We start from the raw sequence: 19575 nt of genomic DNA, 5'->3' as shown, positions 1-19575 counted from the left end.
TAGTGTATAATATACAAACATTTCACATCCTCTCCAGCACACATTATATCAACAAGCATGACAAAAGTGGATGGTGAATGGCCAAGCAACATTTTCTGTATCATTGCCAGGTTGTCATGGGTTGTTGTCAGGGTATTGCTGTGCAAAAGTGAGTTTTTTTTTTATGCTTACAATAATGTTTTGTGTGTGTGTGTGTGTGTGTGTGTGTGTGTGTGTGTGTGTGTGTTTAATAAGTTACTAAACGGTGCCAGGTAATTTCTAGGTGGATGCCAAGGTGTTTTGGGTAGGGATGCCATGGTTTTATAGGTTGCTGGTAGGTGGCTGCTGCTGATTTCAAACTAGTTCAAGTCAAAAGAGCTATGATAATTTTATCCCTAACTATGGATAAGATTTTTTTAAATCATTAACCCGGAGTATAAGCAAAAGTAATCGCAAGCATCACTAATAAACAGTTGGAAACACTATACTCATGGATAATGCAAGAGAGTTGGGCTGCACGATTTTTATGTGCAGTTTTTCTGATAAAATCATTTTAAAATGATCGCAATTTTAAAATAATTATTCAATTATTATTATTATAGTCCAAGTTTAGAATTATACTTACAAATACTAATATTTACAGTGAAATGTTATTACTACATGAAACTATTATTACTACATGAACAAAATAAGAAATATTACTATTTTAATATTTTACTATAAAACAAAAATCAAGCATTAAATTGCAGCCTTTCGTGATTACTTAGTCATGATTAATCGTACAGCCCTATGAGAGAGTCACTTCTATTATTTTCTATACATTTTTTATTCATTATTTTAGCTTTATGGTCTCCTCTTCACCCCTCTTACCTTCTCAAGCAGGTAGTTGTTGATATGGCCACCAATGGGGTCTCCCTTAAAATCAAAGTTGATATCCATGTACTTGCCGAACCGACTGGAGTTATCATTGCGGTTTGTCTTGGCATTCCCAAAAGCCTCCAGGATGCAGTTGGACTTCAGCAGCATGTTTTTTACCCTGTATAAACACACTCTTTTCATTTCTACATGCATTTATTAGCCACTAGTGCATCAGTTTACCACTACAGCTAAACAAGTGTCAGTTTCAATATGAAGTTGATGGATCTGATTGCTCCTGACACTTACTATTAGAGTAAATGCACAAATCTGTCTGTATGAAGCCTTTACAAGCAAGTATATGTGATTATATCTGGCTATTTTAGTATGTATAATATCACCATGTCATATCCCAGCATGGCAGTTAAAAGTGTTTTTGTGGATGATTAATGAGGCCTGCTGCACGGGTCAGACCACAAAATAATCAGCATTGGTTCTCTTGCCGAAAAACCATGCATGACCTACACTGCACATTGAAGGAATTTGCCCCACTCAGTGCCTGACAAGCTGAAAAGGTCCTAACCCTACTGTTACAAGCCTGTCAGGCATTAAGCGGGACACTTTCCTCCGTTTTTTGACCCAAATACCTACAGCATCTTATAAAATTCCACTTTGCTTTTGCTTTGGACCTTTAGCACAGTGCTGCTCAACTTTTTTGCTTTAGGTATCCCAACAGCCCCATCAAAGATAATTATTTTTTTATATATTTTATGGTCTTAATAATTTATTTCATTCATCATTAATATTTTATAGGTTTAACAAAGCAAAATCAAAGTCGTACTACCCTCTAAAACCAGCTTAAGTGCCCCCTCAAGTATATGTTATCCTGGTTGGAAATCACTGTAGACTACAAAAACTCCAATCAGTGATGGTGCCCCTGTGCTTTGGCATAACTTTAGATGTACTTCCTGGAAAATATTTTCCACTGATCAATGCCCAGTTTCCAAAGAGATTTAACCTTTAGTAAACAGAGAAAATAAACCATATCGTCCGGGTGCAATAACACTGATATGAGATAAGCTGATAGCAAAAACCACTTCATTTGACAGTGGACAGTTGCAAAGCATGATTTTATTGTTTCTATTACTGCATAGTTAAAACAAAAGAATAAAGGTTATCACCATGTTGCTCAAGAGTGATATATAAAGATCTTTATGATTAAACAACATGCCCTGCATATTCCTACACTGGGTGTTATATCATGCTCCACAATTTAATCAGAGATAAAGCAAAAAACATTGCAGAGTTTCTTGTCTTTTATTTATCAAGTTTGACTTGGATCCGTCATATTTCAATTGACCCAGTTCTATTTTAATCTCTGACCTACATTTCACTTCTATCTCTCCCCATGAGGATCTGTATTATTTATATACTCACTATCATGAGAAATTTCACTTTGAAAATTGTGTTTTCTGTTAGTCGCAACTAAGCAGAGATTCATAAGATAATACAGAAACTACATAAAAAATATAAATACTGAAATGCTCAGAGGTTATTGATTGTGACATAAAGGAGGCATGCTATGCAGCATGGTCTTAATATGACTCATCGCTGCAGCAGTGGAGAGAAAGGAACAAAAAGGCTTTGGTTATACGTACCTCTCCACCTCTGCTCTTTGGTTGGGATTGGTGATAGCAGCAATATATTGCATAATATATTTACTAGCCTCCGTTTTTCCAGCTCCGCTCTCCCCTGCAAAGTTAACAAGCAGTTAGTATATAATAAACCGAAGTAACTAATTATAGTCATTACAATCTACAATGGAATTAAAAAATCTGAGACCACTAGAATTTTTTTTTGTCTATTTTGCATATTTTTTAAATATAGAGGGCCGCAATGGAAATAAGCCAAGGGCTTTATAGTGTTTTTATCCTCGACAGTTTTTCTAAAGTGTATGGAATACTTGTTTTTTGTACTGTTTTATAAACTTGTCAAATAATACTTCTATTTAACAGAGATGCATTGCATTACATCTGTTACCAGATCTGTTACAAATGTTACAAATAAATGCTTTCTAATAATCAGAGAATATATACGACAGTTTCCGCAAAAATATTGAGCAGCACAACTGTTTTCAACATTGATAATGATAAGAAATGTTTCCAGATCACCAAATCAGCATATTAGGATGATTCTGAAGGATCATGAGAAAGTGAAGACTAGAATAATGGCTGATGAAAATTCAGATCTTAATATAATAATAGTAAAAGCTATAATAATATATTATAAATAATTAATTATAACTATTTTAATCCATTTAAAATATATTAAAATAGATTCAGCTTTTTAATAATAGTAACAATTGTAACAATATTGCTGTTTTTACTGTATTTCAAAGAAATGCAGCCTTGGTCAGCATAAGAGACTACTTACAAAAACAACAACAAAAAAATCTTTTGTGCAATTACATTACAGTTATAACCATAACATGCAATATTAATTATTAAATGTATCAAATATACATTTTACATGGTTGCTGGAAAAAGGGTGCAAACAAAATAATCCAAAGCTTCACTTTTCTTAGTTGTTAAGTATGGCCCTTAACCTATTTATTACACCTTTATTACACCTTACTCTTAATAAACAAACATGTTCCTCTGCTTGCCACAAGATGGCACCACATATACCAAATATTTGTGCAATGTAGTCACCACCTGTGGCCACTCACTGAATAATAATCAATGTTTCCTTATAGCATCAACATCTGAGTGGACCAGATTATTTCCCTTCAGCTATGTACCCCTTGATGGTGAGTCACAACACATACAGATATAGTGTACCTGAGATAACAATGCAAGTATCTTTGTTCCTCCTCTTCATGGCTTTATATGCAGCATCAGCGATGGCAAAAAGATGTGGCGGTCGCTCGTACAATTCTCTGCCTTTGTACTGCTCGATGGTGTCCCGTCCGTAAATGTTCATGGGACGGTAAGGGTTAACTGACACTACCACTTCTCCGATGTAAGTGTAGATACGACCCTTTTCAAACCTGCAGGCAGGAGAAAGACGAGCACATTGTTGATCTGCTATATTCACATTCATGGATAACACGGAATATTTATTTAACCATGTCTGTTTTAATTTGTTTAACAGATCTGTTTGGTTTGTGGTCAGTGTGGTTTTGTATAATCATGTTTTAGAGCTTTATGTAAAGAAAGGGCAGCTTAATGGATTATCTCTTTCAGGAATCAAAAGCAAATAAAAAGCACAGGATAGTCAAGGTCATGTTTCATGAGCTGTATAATCTGTTTGCACATTAATAAATCCTGCTCAAAATACCAACATGAATTTCTAGGCTTGTTAGTACTGAACCAGCACAATAATGATGTTGACTAGTCATTCAGAAAACGCAACGACTACAGTTTCTCCATACCCAACTCCTTGGTGACATAAAAGCTGGCTCAGGGGAACCTCACTTCCTTGTTTTTCCAAGCCTACCTGGGTCATGCCTAGAATAAGGCATCCTTTCTTCTCAACCTGTGGGTTTGCCAAGCCTCCCTCAGCTCCATCCTGCCCCAGTCAGTGTGCTTAGAAATTTGAGGCATGACCTCATAGTTTTTCACTGAACTATATTATTGCGGAGTACTGAAGCTCTGAATGGATCTTGGGTCTTTTAATTTTCAGGCTTCCAACTCAATTAAGTTCAAACATCCAGGTACATGTAAAACAGTTAGACTCAGTTAGTAGTATTAAGAACAGCTGCAATACCCGGGGAGTATCTTATCTATGCCCTACAGAGCAGAAATGTACCATACAACTACATTCACACAAGCAAGTCACAGAAAGAGGCCTCAATTCCCTCAGGTCTTCTCACAAATACAGCAGGTATTCATTGAATTAACAGTGATCCTTTAAACCAGAATTAATTACTATGGACACACTCTGAAGTGTATATTAAATGGATTCAGTCAGATCCAAGTGTGCACTTGGTGTGCATACTTTGAACTGACCCAGTTTAAATCAACCAAAAATGAACATTTTGTGAACATTATGTCAACCTTTAGTTAGACTTCAATTTTAAATAAATGCTATTCTTTTGAACTTTCTAAATCATCAGAGAATCCTGATAAAATGTGTTTTATGTGACTGTACAACTGTTTTCAACATTGAAGAAATGTTTCTTGAGCACCAAATCAGCATATCAGAATGATATCTGAAAGATCACGGGAAACTGAAGACTGGAGTGATGGCTGCTGAAAACTGAGCTTTGCTATCACAGGAATAAGTGTTAAATTTTAAAATATAATTAAATAGTAATAATATGTCACAATATGAAACAAAATGTATGCATTTTTAATTAAACAGTTGCAGTTTTGTTGAACATAAGAGATCTTAAAAAAAATGTTTTAAATCTTACCAACACACTCTTTTTTTTCTTCTTCTTTTTTTTTTTTTTTTACCAGTGTGGCTTTTTTTATTCTGTGAAATACATTTAGGAAAATGTCCAAGCTTTTCCATACAAAAAAAAAAAAAAAAAACTTAGTTCCTAACTCAAAGCATATAGCTGACAACTTTTATAGTGATTTTCCTTTTTCCCCCCTCTTTGCAGCCCGTGGTCAACATCAAGTTTTATTATATGCAAAAGAACTTTCTCCTTTTGTGAAAAAGAAAATTTGGAACAACATGAATAATTTGATTGGTGGATGAACCGTCCAATTAATTAAATGTAAAAGATGTTTTATCTCAGTCAAACAAATTCAGCATAGTATGTGTGCTGCTATATATCAGAAGTCATGTCAAGGAATGAATGGCAAGCAGGGTGGTATGGTAGTGTTTCTTGTGCCTTTTGTGGCAGCAGCCTGTCAGGCTAGCCCTGGAGCAGCCTGCATAAAAAGTATCTTTTGTGCCAGCCTGCAGAGTAGAATACTGTGGTGTACTCGCACCCTTGTTCTTCTGTCATTGTGAGGTCTGTGTGCAAGGAGCACAGGCCAAGCTTCCAGACCCCAACACAGCAGGCTGGCTCTACTGACCCACGTCAGACCCTCAGGGAGCACAACGTCAATTAATGATAATGACAAAGGGATCATTTTGATAAATAACTGTATTGAGTCTCTTTGGTAAAATAAAATAATTTTAATATATTTAATTTTAATAACCTAAGGCCCATAGAAAATATTGTACCAAAGCAGACATAATTTAGCTTTTCACAAGGATTTTACATCTTTTTTTTTATCTGTAAAGATCAAAGAAACATTTTCCACATTATATGTGTTATCAAAGACATTTGATCATGAATGAAACTGGAAATGTTATAATAAGTACTTTTTGTTAGTGTGCATTTTACTGTATTTGTTATCACAGTGGCTCATTTTTGAGCCAAATCAAACTCTAGGAAAGGCACACTCATGGTATGCTTTTGTCCTTTGATACCACCATTTGGTCCTATCCTCATTTACTAGTCAATATTTGCCGTCACAAAAATGTAATTTTAGTATAAACACTGGTATGTACTGTAACTTGTGGAAACAAGAAATGTGACATCACAACCTGTCATTAAACAAAATCATAACCAAAACATATTGCTGTGATCACTTTTATTAATGTTACAGCACAGGGCACAAACCACTGAATTCCCCATCTGTCCTCTCATCACATCTCGCCCAGTCACAAATGCGATTCTCAGAACCTGTCAACAAATCTTTCCAATTCCATCACATTTTTCTTTCATCTAAAAGACATGATTAACTCGTAACCCTTTAAGTTTGCCCTAGTCCCAATGGACAGCTGCCCACAGAAATCTATTGTGCGTGTAACAATATCCAGCATATCATGGGGTGTGTGTGGGAAAACACTGAATCGTCATCTCCCATCTGCCTCTGATCAGATTATCAAAATCTGATAAACCTGTTGTTCAGGTTTTTAAGAGCTTTTCCTGGGAGCGAGCAGAGAGATCTGGGAAGAGGAGTAGGAGTCTGGAGGGGTCAGAAGGCCTAGGGAGGGGTTGCTGCTGCATTAAGATTAAAAATGTGTGTCAGACAACACAGGGCCAATTCCTCTAACAGCTGGATCTACTCCACAGGTTAAAGCATCAGCATTATTGTCCAGTAAGTTATTCCTCTGGACATAAACAATGCTGGTGTACCTAGCATTGTTTTGTTCAGAGGAATAAATTAGATTCATTAAAGGGATATTTCACTCAAAAGAATGAAAATTCTGTCTTATTTTATTCACCTTCATGTTGACTTTCTTTCTTCTGTGGCACATGAAATAAGATCAGTAAGTTTAAGAATTTGTTTGTTTTGCCTATACAATAAATGTCAAGTGGCAAATGTTGTTTTGAACTCCACTGAATTTTGTTATATGGACAAAAACCGGTACAGAAAAGAATTTACACAAGAAAGATATGAGGGTTAGTAGATGATGACAATGATTCTTGCAATGATTTTTGGGCTAATATTCTTTTAATTGCTCCATACCAATTAAATACGTATATATATATATATATATATATATATATATATATATATATATATATATATATATATATATATATGTATATATATATATATATATATATATATATATATATATATATATTTTTTTTTTTTTTTTTTTTTTTTTTAAGTTGAAGAGATTGCAGTCAGAGCTACACCCTTCACCACATAAGACCAACCTTTCAAACACTAGGATCATAGAAGCCTCAGACAATAAGAGTTTGACACCAGTTTTAGAAAGAGATCACTTGCCAGGCTGAGAATAACTACTGGTTTCAGGCTTGTTTGGGTGGGTCTCTTCTCTTGCGATTATTTGCTTGTGGTTGACCAGGGTGTGGTGTAGCCTATAAATTTCCTCACACTAGTTGTGATTACGAGTAAAAAATGTGAGAGGAGTAAAATTACCTGAGTACAGGATAAATAAAAGACGTACAGAGAATTAGAGACAAAGAGATGGAGAAAAAAACAGAGAAGACAGAATACAGGAATATGAACATGCAAGGCCTGCACACTGAAGCACTGACTTATAAGATGGTCCGACTCCTAGATAGCAAATCAAAGCCTGTGTATTCACAACCTCAGCAATGAAAGGATAATCTGTTCCTCATCCTTGCTTATCCCCTGCACACAATTTACCACCAAGCAATCAGTGTTACTCAGTCCACAGTTTATAGCATACAGTATATGACCTGATAGCAAACTGTCCTCAGGACTGTGTATCATGTATGCCCAGAGACAGCTCAGCTCAGAAGAATTATTGGAGATCTCAGTTATGCCTCAGATGTTTCAACTAAAATACTTTATATATTTAAATACCCTGGACTCAATTTGACTCACTCTTGTCATGTGTGTCCCACTTGGAAAAACTTCAAGTCATGTCTTAAACGTGCAGCTTTCATGCTAACATTCATTAGCTATGCAATAACTATTCAGAAAATGAGTGCCATGTGTAAATGTCAGAGGTTTTTGTTATTTTGGCCCACTCCCTTCATTGTCTCCCTGAGATCACAGGTACTTTTTGTTCACACGTAAGAATGAGGGAAAGAAAATTAGGGAAAACTGAGGTATCTTTTGACGATTGTGTTACAGAGGGCAATGGCAAAGTGACTAGACATGGCCTTGAGCCAAACTCTAACTAATCTGATCTTTTAGCACATGACTCTGATCCCAATATGATGTTACTGAGCAGTAGCGGATGAGATGACGGCCAACTTCAGAAGAAAAAAGAAGACAAAATGACAAAACTGGCCAAACGGAGTCAGACATTACTCAGCAAGATATTTCAAGAAGAGATCTCCATCAGGGTAAAAAGAGGGCATGAATGGAAGTACTAAAACAGACATAAAATGAGAAAGAAAGTTATGAGGTAATTGGCTGAAAACTAAAGGAAATGAAGAGGCATAGTGGAAATTAGTGTGAATGCCACTGACACCTGGCTGTAACACTGTTCCACCAACACAGCAGGACACAGACCTGCTTGAATATGGGTAGAACTTCTAGAGAAAGAGCTGCATAGAAATATACGTGACATCCATCATAGTGTCCCATCTAAATGTTATGAGCTAAAGCAGATTATATATGATCTCATTAATTGTCTATGTAATGTAATCAAAGCACATCATCAGTTGGAAAGAGTAAATGGGTTTCCAGCGGTGGTGAATACACAATTTGGGAATTATTTAGGGGTTGCTAATGTGCGTAAGTAAAGATAGTCTAATGAAATTGGGGCTATGAATCTAGCCTGTCTTAAACAGGAGAGAAAGGGGTTATGAAGAGGGTGAGGGGTCAGTTAAGACTATACAATATATCAAAGCTATGAACCTTAAAGACAGCGAAAGGGAGTGAAAGAGATCCTAACATGCTTAGTGGCACACAGTCCACAAATGAGACGTCTGGTTTAGCTTTAAGCTTATTTTGGAGGGGCGGGGGGAGGCCAAAAAAAGCAACAGCGTTGTTTAAGTAAGGCCGGTGATATGTTTCAGATTACAGGGGGTTGTATGGAAATTCTTGAGGGTAGACAGGCCCTTTTCTTCTCTAAAGAGTGAGAGAAAATGAGGCTGTTTTTTGAAGCCATCAAACTACGAAGCTTTTGATGGACATATGCTTCTGACCAAAATACACAATAATGATTCCTCCAGTGGAAAGGTCCATATCCTATTGTCCTCTTACATCAAAATCCACCAACACATTTGTTTAGATCTGTTTTGGACTGTGTGGCATGTACTTTGTGCTTGATCTGTGCATATTTCTATCCTTATTCAAGGTGGCTACAATTCCTGCCGGCCCGAGACTCGAACTTGTAATCCATAGGTTCAGCGCTCTCTCCCCCCTCAATACCACGACTGAGGTGCCCTTGAGCAAGGCACCGAACCCCCAACTGCTCCCTGGGCGCAACAGCATAAAAATGGCTGCCCGCTGCTCCAGGTGTGTGTTCAAGGTTGTGTGTGTGTTCACTGCTGTGTGTGTGCACTTTGGATTGGATAAATGGAGAGCACGAATTCTGAGTATGGGTTACCATACTTGGCTATATGTCGCGTCACTTTCACTTCTCGTCACTGTCACTTTGTCACTGGAGAAAGCAGTGTTATATTTAAAGAAGAATATTTTATCTGAAAGCAATTATTTTAAGTTCAAACATCTTGATGGATTTATTACAAACACTCAGCTTTGATGGAATGGAGTTGTGCGGATTACTTGTGGATTATTATGATGTTTTTATCCGCTGTTGGACTCTCATTCTGATGAAACCCATTCACTGCAGAAGATCCATTGGTAAGCAAGTGATGTTACGCTAAACTTCTCCCAGTCTGTTCCAATGAAGAAATGCAGGTTGAGCCAGAGGGTGAATTTTCAGCACATTTAATTTTTTCTTAACAGCAAGGTTAAGCATAGAAATGGCAAGAAGGGATAAGATCTGAGATGTTATTTAACCAAAAACAGGAAACAATCTCCCAAAACAACAAGGATAGATCTGAACCCTTTAAGAAAAATAAAATTAAATAAAAAAATAATAACTATAATTTTCAATAATAAAACTGGTAAATCGTAATATTCAAAACTGCAGATATATAAGTACAATTACTATATGACATTTTTTTCTGATTTGACATATATTATTGCAATTGCAACATAAACCTGAACAGTTTTGGATACTTAGATTTTTCCCTATTCAAGTAGACAGAAGCAGTACTTCCATATCTAGTTGTACTTGCATATCAATACCATTTTTGTAAGCTAATAAGTAACAATCTCATCTACTAGGAGGGTTATACTGTCTGTGTTTTTATTGATAGAAAAGAATCCATAGCTGCAAGTAAGTGTGGAACTCAAAGCAGGACAAGAAGTACCATGCATTTGTCAAGATCTATTAGAGTATCACAGAACAAATCCTTTGGGCTTGTAAAATTTATATGGAAAGTATTTTTCCAGTGGCATTCTTTCTTCATCTTTTCATCTTTCACACTGAGGGCCTCTAAAAATGAGCAGTGCTGGTCAAAGTACCTAAATATACACATAAAGCACTGACCATAAAAAGATATGTAAATGTATCATTATTCCTTCCTTGCAGGCTAAATCATATCTTAGGAATATAAAACCTTTGAGCTTGTTTCTGGCCCTGCGCAGTGCACCTGAGCTCTGAGAGGACTTTGATCCCTGCGCAGTTCGCTGTGCAGGATGGGAATTGGGTTGCCATGTGTGGCAGCTGGACTCAACGTGGCCCTGCTGTTAAAGTAACAATTGAGCTTTTATACTGTTGACATGGGAGAGGCTTAGGTTTATTCAGCCAACACATTCATAGAACTGAAATTCTCAAGATATGACAGGAAGATCAAATTCAAACAACACTATTATAAATGGTGTCTTTGTGATCTTCCCATGAGAACATATAAAAGGTTCATTTCATTCAAAGTCACATAGAGGTTGGAATTCATTTGCTTGCTTGAGGTTATATTTGTCTCCAGTTTGTATTTGTCCAGTGGCACCATACTGTAAATACGGAACAGAAACAAGGATATGGGCTCAATTTTCACGATTTCCTGTAGCATTCTTTAAACCTAACCTTAGACCACTATTTACAGTCATCATCTGGCTGATTTTGCTCAACAAAGACCCTGATAAAAAGCTGTGAGGAAACTGCACAGATTTACAGCTTCTTCTTTAAAAGTCTCCCTCATTTGACCACACAACACAGCACGTCAATTTTTAAGCAATCATCTGCACTAGATGTGTAATTATTATTAGAAAAGTGGAAGAAATAGACCCCTGTGACTATAAAACTGAAAAACAGATGACTAGCAAGATATATTACAAGTGTGGTTTTCAACTTTGCTTCAAGATGCAGATTTTGTGTTTCACATCTAGTTACAAAAAGTTGGCAAAAGTTATCTAAGTCAATAAGATTAAATATTAACTCCATAACAATTTGTAAAATTACCAAGATGTTGGTGTATTGTTTTAAGTGGGACCATATGAAGAAACAAATACCCAGATACTGTAATTTTACTAAGTGAGAAAAAAAAGGTTGAGGTTTTCAAAAAAATGTTAGGCAGCACAACTGTATTCAAAATTGATAATAATAAGAATCATGTGGCCCTGAAGACTGGAGTAATGACTGCTGAAAACATGAATTAAAATGAATTAAACAGGAAAATAGTTGTAATAAATTTTAATAATTAATAATTTCACAAAATAACTTGTATTATATACTGTATTATTAAAAAACGTGGGTGTGTTCTCTTTTCGGTCAAAGGTATAAGCCTAATATATTCTGCCTTTTGAAATATGCATAATTACATGGTTAGTTGCTTCTTTATTATTTGCATTCAGAATAGTTTTTTCCCTGCTGTCTGTGACAACCATGACACACAAGTTAAGAACCACTGCAATATACAATAATAAACATTCAGTCAATCAGTGGTCAATTTTTTTCCCAGTTTCTCACTTTAAGAACAACCAAAACAGTAAGACTTCAGAACAATCAAGCCCATTACACTAGCTGCTAGTACCTTAAAGAACTGTGAGGGTCAAAGTTTACATCTCTAGTACAGGAAAATGTCAATAGGAAGAGCTGTGAGGTCTCATAAGTTGCCAATACTCTTTTCCTGAGGCCATTCTTCCTGTCACTTCTAGCCACTCAGTGCAACTACAAAAGAGTCAAATGTTAAACTCATCGCGAAAATGTCAAGACTACTGTTTATTTATACATTACATAAAGTATACAGTACCACAAGTTCAAACTATGAAAATTACTAGTATGCTGAAGACGTATTTAGACTTGACTTTCATCTGAATGATACATAAAAAAGCTGGAAGGCTCTGCCATGGCATGCTGATTATCAACTATTTAATCTGCAGTATCAGAGCCAGTGTCTGGGAGAAGTTGGAACATGGTCTAAGGCAGCACGAAAAGTGCAGATGATTGCCAAAAACTTCCCCAAGATCCTAGGGCAGACAAAACAACACTGCCATATAAAGTCATGCCATCGGTGCACATCAAATTAAGCTGTTATTTCAGAGTGCCCACACAAACTCTTGTTCAAAAAATGATGTGTAAAAAGTCATGAGCAGAGTTCAAATCATGTTGCAGTGTACAGTAGTTTTCAGCAGTCCTGACATTTTTAAAGAGCTTAAACCCTAAAACACAACTAAACAGACTAAAAAACTGCTTTAAATATTTTTGTTAAACGTTCTGTTAAAACTTTTCATAGAAATGCTGCAATTCCCAGGCTGACTATAAACAAAGCTTATTTCACTGGATAAAATGTATATTCATTATCCAAATGAGCTTTCCTTTGACATTACATATGTTCTTCCTGCATTCAAAGCAAACGGCCTTCAAAAGCCATCACATAAATAGGGATTTCCAGTTCAACAGCACTCTTGTTTATCACTCCAGAGGGCACAGGATGTAATTTGGCATCACATAACATGGTGCTCTTCCAGCTGAAGCCCCAGACACAGATGTGGAGACTGAAGAAGCAGGAAGCATGGCCGGGTCACACCCTCTGCAAATAACAAACTGCACACGCCAGCTCACCCAGAAAGGGAGAAAATCAGGCCATGTCTGAGATGTGGGAAAAAAACAGGCACCTTGTGCTTTTTGAGTCGCTGGAACCAATATGCTTCCCCTGTTGTTAACTAATGGCCAAGTTGTTTATTTGCATCCACATGGTGTTTGAAAAAATATTTTTTTAAGCAAATGTTGCATTATAATCAAAATGATGATCGAGTCACTAGGGATGTAACGATATCAAAATCTCACAGTACGATACAATTTCGATATTGACCTCACGGTACGATATTTATTGCGATATTGTGTAAATGCTCACGGTATTGTTAAATAGTTTACGATAGTGTTTGTGATGATAATAGCGAAAAATACTGACATTTATTCTGCATTGCCAGTCAACAGGTAATTTATTGTTGTATTTATGGATCCATGACAACATAAAACGCTGATCACATAGTGCTTTTAAAGTTCAAGTTGTAGTCAGGAACATCAATATTCTGTATGGTAATATTTGGTTGCATAACTGATTCTTCTGTACAATGTTCAAGTTAAGAAGCAACTAGAACAATTGTAAACAATAGGGAATTCCCTTAAAGTGCAAACAAAGATCAAGATAAGTCAGGTTTAAATGTGCAAGGCAAATAAAAGCAGCCTTTTAAAACTGGTATTTAGGAACATAACTTAAACTTAAATAAAATAGTCAGTATAAAAGCCTTTTAAAAAACACTGACCTATCATTTAGCTTATGTTCACGTTTTTCATCAGAAAGATCAAAATATCTACATTGCAAGGGAGAAGAGAAAAACAGTAAAAAAAATCCTTAACAGTCTGGCAAAAAGCCTTCAGAAAAACACTGAACTATCCTTTAGCTAATGTTCAAGTTTTTCTTTAGACACTTTCTTTTCCGCTACGAACTCCCGAAGTGATTAAAATGATTCGCGAACCCGCTTTGGACTCCCGAACTGACTCAAATGATTCGCGATCCCGCTCCGAACTCCCGAACTGATTCAAATGATTTGCGATCCCCAAACTGACTCAAATGATTCGTGAACCCGCTACGAACTCCCGAACTGATTCAAATGATTCATGATCCCCAAACTGACTCATGTTGCTTGTGTTTCCTGTGTTGTATCGCAGTTTACTGTGGCAGTGCTTGCACATAGTCCATTGTCTGTACACAACCTTCTCTCCTTTTTGCGTTTTTTGACCCGGCGAAACCAAAATGTTTCCAGACATCTGATTTAAAAGCTGCAGGGGCTGGCACAATCTCAACTTCGGTTTTGTTGTTTTCATCCAGTATCGCTGTCGGCCATGCTGGCTTGCTGTGAGCTTGTGTGGACAGCGTGCAATCCTATTGGCTTAACAACGGTTGCTGTGACGACGCAGCGCAAAGGATCATGGTATATGTAGTTAACAATGATTTGTTCCGCGGGACTGTGTTTATTCCTCTTGCTTTTTGGCGGAGACCTGTCCTTTTAATATTGTAACCCAACCACGACGATATCGAGACACGTTTACCACCGTGATCCCTACGAGTCACATGCCACTTAAACTGAGGCGAACACAGCGATCTGTCATGCCACATTAAAGAGCATGAAAAACATATTATTGTAAGACATATTGTTTGTATTTGCAATAAAACTGACAGAATTTAAAAGCTAAGACTTTGTTTTATATAAATGTACCAAAAGCAAAAGCAAGTATTCGAAGACTTATATAATCCCACATATATTCAAATTAGTTGGAAGGCCACCAGAATTTCTCCAGGTGCTCCCAATCCAGACCATTTGCATGTGCAATATAGCCTATACTCACAAAATATGATAACTTTAATCTTGTAATTGCTACTAGAGGTCGAACGATGTATCGGTTTTGCCGATTAATCAGCACCGATAGTTGATTGCTGGAACAATTGGTTATCAGCAAAAATCCATGCTGATAGTTTTCCGGCACCCATTGCTGGAGCAGCTGAGAAGGGCCGGTTTTCATGGTACACTGCAAGAGCTGCCTCTAGTGGTTGAAATCACTGACAGTATGTGCGGTTTGTTTACTGTGCGTTCACACCGCCGGCGTCGAGGGCGTTGAGAGCGTCAAAGCGGCCGGAAGTCATTCATTTTCAATGTAAGCCGGCATCGAGCAGCGACGAGGAGCAGCGGTGCGACTTGGCCATTGAGAGTGTCGAGGAGAGTTGAAATCAAGGCAACTTTATGGTAATGAGCTATGGGCAGCTATGGGTTGGGCAGCAACCAATCGGAATGTAGAAGTCCACCGCTTGAGAGGATTCCAGAGAACGCAGCTCCGACCATTAGTTCCCAAGCACAATGGAGGACAGGTTGATTATTGCTGTTTCAAGTTTGCAATTATCTATGAGGTGTCCCTGTTTGCGTACAGGGACATAGCGTACAGGGACATAAAAAATAAATTAAAAGTGATACGTTGACCAAGGTGCCTGATATTTGTTAATTTTAAGTAAAGGATCTTAATAGTTCGTCCACAACAATATGTAATGAGGTTAACTTATAACGTTACCCTCCTTGTGGTTAGTCTGCACGAGATCAACAAGCGTGTTTGCTTTGCGGCCACTTTAAATACAAAATAAGCATTCGATCTACGTCAGAGCGTCTGAGCGCTCACGAATCTTTCTGCAGCGTCGTGAGCAGAGCGGCAAGAGCGCTTTTTGACGCTCTCGACGCCGGCGGTGTGAACGCACAGTTAGACACGCGATGATGCACGCTGAACAGAGCAAGAAACTTCAGACCCAGATTTAAATGCAGCTGACAGATCCTGCCCTGCCACAGACAGCCATTCACATAGTTTTCAGTTAAACTACATTATATTAGCCTGAATTGTTGTTAACGTACATAATAAATTGTATGTTGAGCATTTTCATCAAAACGTTTGTCTTTCTGTGGCTCTAATAAAGTCTGTATGCTTCATTCATAGGGCAATAATATAGATTGCTCTTTCTGTTTGCTCCGTTTTTTTAAACACTGAACTTAAAACTTATCTATGCCTCATTGTTCATTCATGAAGTAAACTTGTGTCCGTTTGGTGGATAAATAAACTGTTTTAGTTCTAAAAGTTCCCCTAGACTCAGCGCTGGTTTTATTTTGATTAGATAATCATTAAGTGTTCAAGGATAGAAGCAGTTAAAGTGTGAGAGTATACATTGTGCTGGAATAATTACGCGTACGAAATCGCAAAATCCAATCATAAAAATGATTTCACAGTTTAGCGCGGAATGACGCTTGCGGTGATTTCAGCGTCTGCCGTCTCACTAAATGAGAATGAAAACACATGAACAACATCTCCAGAACTGCTCGAAAATCACTTCATGAGCATTTTACCATTTGATATGAACAAAAGCATCATATCACATGCACAGAATTGTAAAGGTATTCACGGCAACCCATCAAAATAAAAGTTCGGTTTGATTGAAAGTCTATTTTTTCAGTAGAATGTACATAGCATACTACTAAAATGAAACAGACATTTTTTTTTAAGGAATAATCACAAAAAAAATTCTTCCATGTTTTAATTTTAATAGTAAACCCCCTTTGTTTGCCAAAAAGTTTGCTTAATTTTCAGTAATTAAAAGATAAATAAAAATTAATGTTTCATGCCTTGATTTGATAACAATAAAAATTTAAATACACACAGAATTTTTAAGGGGACAAAATCATTAGGCTTCTATAAGAAAAAAAATTATTAATTAATTAAGTTGTTTTATGTGTTCAAATAATTATACATACTAAAACACAGAATTTGGTAACAATCAAAAATATGGTGAAAAAATAAAATAAAACATAAAACATTCATAGGGCCCTAAAAATGTAATTTTTAAAAAACTTTTATTAAATTGATGTGAAAATTTATGGTTTTAATTTCATGGTTTTAATTAATTTGACTTGCTTTATGATTAATAAACTTTAATTTAACTATTAAAAAGGAGTGGAGAAAAATTTTAATAGAAAAAACAGAATCCAAAAAAATTGAAATGGAAATAACGGAATTTGAAAAAAAAAAAAAAAAGAATTTAGGAAAAAATAAACGGATTTCAAAGGGCCCAATTAGAGTGGGTAATTACAACATTTACTATTATTATTATTATTATTATTATTATAACTACTACTACTACTACTACTAATATGGTTCAGTACTGTTTTTTTTGTTTTTTGTTTTTTGTTTTTTTATAAAGCACTATTTTAGTTTTTGTTTAGTATTCATTATAAAACTATTGGTTAATTGATCGGTATCAGCCAGTGTGGTCCAACCTTTGTATCTGCAAAATCCACTATCGGTCGACAATTTAATTCTTGTAATATTGACTTTAATAGTGTACTTTGGATTGTGTTCTGAAAATATTTTGACTTTATTCTCAAAATATTAACTTACAACTTTCATTTCACAATGTTTATTTTTTACATGGCACTAAAATGCTGTTGTACAACATAAATTATAGAAATAAATTATATATTTATATATATATATATATATATATATATATATTATAGAAAATAATTTTAAGCAGTAATCATGATTTTCAGTATTACTCTTTTTACTGTATTGTTACTGTAGCATAAGACATGAAAACATGAAATATTCTAACTGACCTAAATCTTTGAACAGTAGTGATTATGGTTTTAAAAAGCAGCTCAACTTTATGACTGACTTCAATTTCAGTGGTATATACATTTTGAAATTATTATTATTATTATATCTTATTATGTACTCCCAAAAATATATACCTCAACTACCTGGAAAACACTACCTTTACTATAACCAGAACTATAAGTTAATTAAGTGTCATTGTAAGAAAACAACATATAGTTCACTATCACAAGAGACATTACAGAGAAGCGATATTGTGATTTTATGACATTGTTATATATTAACCATTAACGAAAAAGTGCCGACTTGTCAAAATACATTCACCTTTGTTTTATAAGAACCTGCAAGTCATTTATTGACACTGTGCTGATTAGGAAATGTAATCCACATCAACAAAAACATAAAACACAATAGCAGGATATCCAGTGCAAACTTGTTGAACAAGAAGGCTCATCAGAGGGGGGTGGTGCCATGGCCAACACACCTCTAAAGCTTTCATACAGTACTCTTCTGGCTCAGCAGGTGCAGCAAGTTGTATTAAGTTATTTATTTATTTATTTTTTTGTATTATTTATTATATATATTGAGATTCGACTTGAAAATCCAAAGCAAAAATACAGAATACAGGTGTCACTATAAAAGCACGTGGCAACTGGGATCCCAGTGGGTGAATTATCTTACCTGAGTTTGAGGTTGCCCATAAACTCTTCCGAAGACACATTGTCCAGAAGAACAAAGTCCGCCTTTCCGAACTCCAAACTTTCGTGCTCTGCCATATTAACGCCTTAGTAATAAAGAAATGCCTAAATGTAAAGCTAACTATTAAATATACCACGAATAAACAAATCACTTGAATAAACAAGTCAATTTGACAACACCAAACCGGAGGTATAACGCATCTCCATTCATTTGTTTACATTTGCCTAGCGCGCTACTCGTCGGCTTCTTATCATGTTATTAGTAAATGATTAAATAAACAAACATTGTTTATTAATAGGCTGTTGTCGTCTTTCCAAAGACTGAAATTCCTAAAGCTACACGCTCCTCGGTCGCCTTCAGACAACTTTTCGAGACTCCCGGTGTTTAGTGATAGTCCGCTACATCGAGCGTCGCACCTCTCATCCGTTTTTCCACGAGCTTCACTCGTCTCGCCTAAACATACAGTGGCTTCGGTATCCTGCCTGTCTCGCCGAAGCCCCTCCCCTGTTGGGGCGCGAGCTAACCCGTTCGCGCTTACCTCAAAACATCACAAAGGTAGATTAGATACGTTTAGTGTCGAGTCGACTATGGCCAGCAGCAGGCTATTCACATCTCTTACCTAAACCTATCAACTTTTTTTTTTGTTTTGTTTGTTTGTTACTAGCAGGCTACCTATTTTTATCACGTAGGCTAACCCAAAATTTACAACAATCATAAACTAGTCAGAAGTGAAACTTGCGCTGAACTCAATTCGCCATAAAATTAAACAGCGAAAATGTGCGTTAATGCTAAAATCATTAGCCAAAGTTAACATTAAAATGATCAGTAATTTTAAGGTGGTTGTCACATTTGAATTGTGCAAAGTTAGCATTTCTTTTAGACTAGTCATCATCGATGAGTTTTGAATATCCCTGGAATGTCCGTCTC

General features: G+C 36.2%; 1 protein-coding gene across 1 annotated transcript; it reads right to left on the bottom strand.

The window, feature by feature from the left end:
- Window positions 1–822: 822 nt before the first annotated feature.
- LOC127977687 (unconventional myosin-Id-like) lies at window positions 823–19235 on the bottom strand. Its single transcript, XM_052582687.1, has 4 exons — window positions 18631–19235; window positions 3675–3883; window positions 2493–2586; window positions 823–1015 (listed from the first exon to the last, which is right to left on the bottom strand). The coding sequence occupies exons 1-4, from the start codon at window positions 18723–18725 to the stop codon at window positions 823–825; spliced, it is 591 nt and encodes a 196-aa protein (XP_052438647.1). The 5' UTR covers window positions 18726–19235.
- Window positions 19236–19575: the final 340 nt, after the last annotated feature.

Source organism: Carassius gibelio, chromosome B18 (assembly GCF_023724105.1).
Source record: "Carassius gibelio isolate Cgi1373 ecotype wild population from Czech Republic chromosome B18, carGib1.2-hapl.c, whole genome shotgun sequence".
Lineage (NCBI taxonomy): Eukaryota > Metazoa > Chordata > Actinopteri > Cypriniformes > Cyprinidae > Carassius > Carassius gibelio.
Note: the sequence above shows the minus strand (reverse complement) of the source record. Positions and strands in the feature narration are given on the sequence as shown.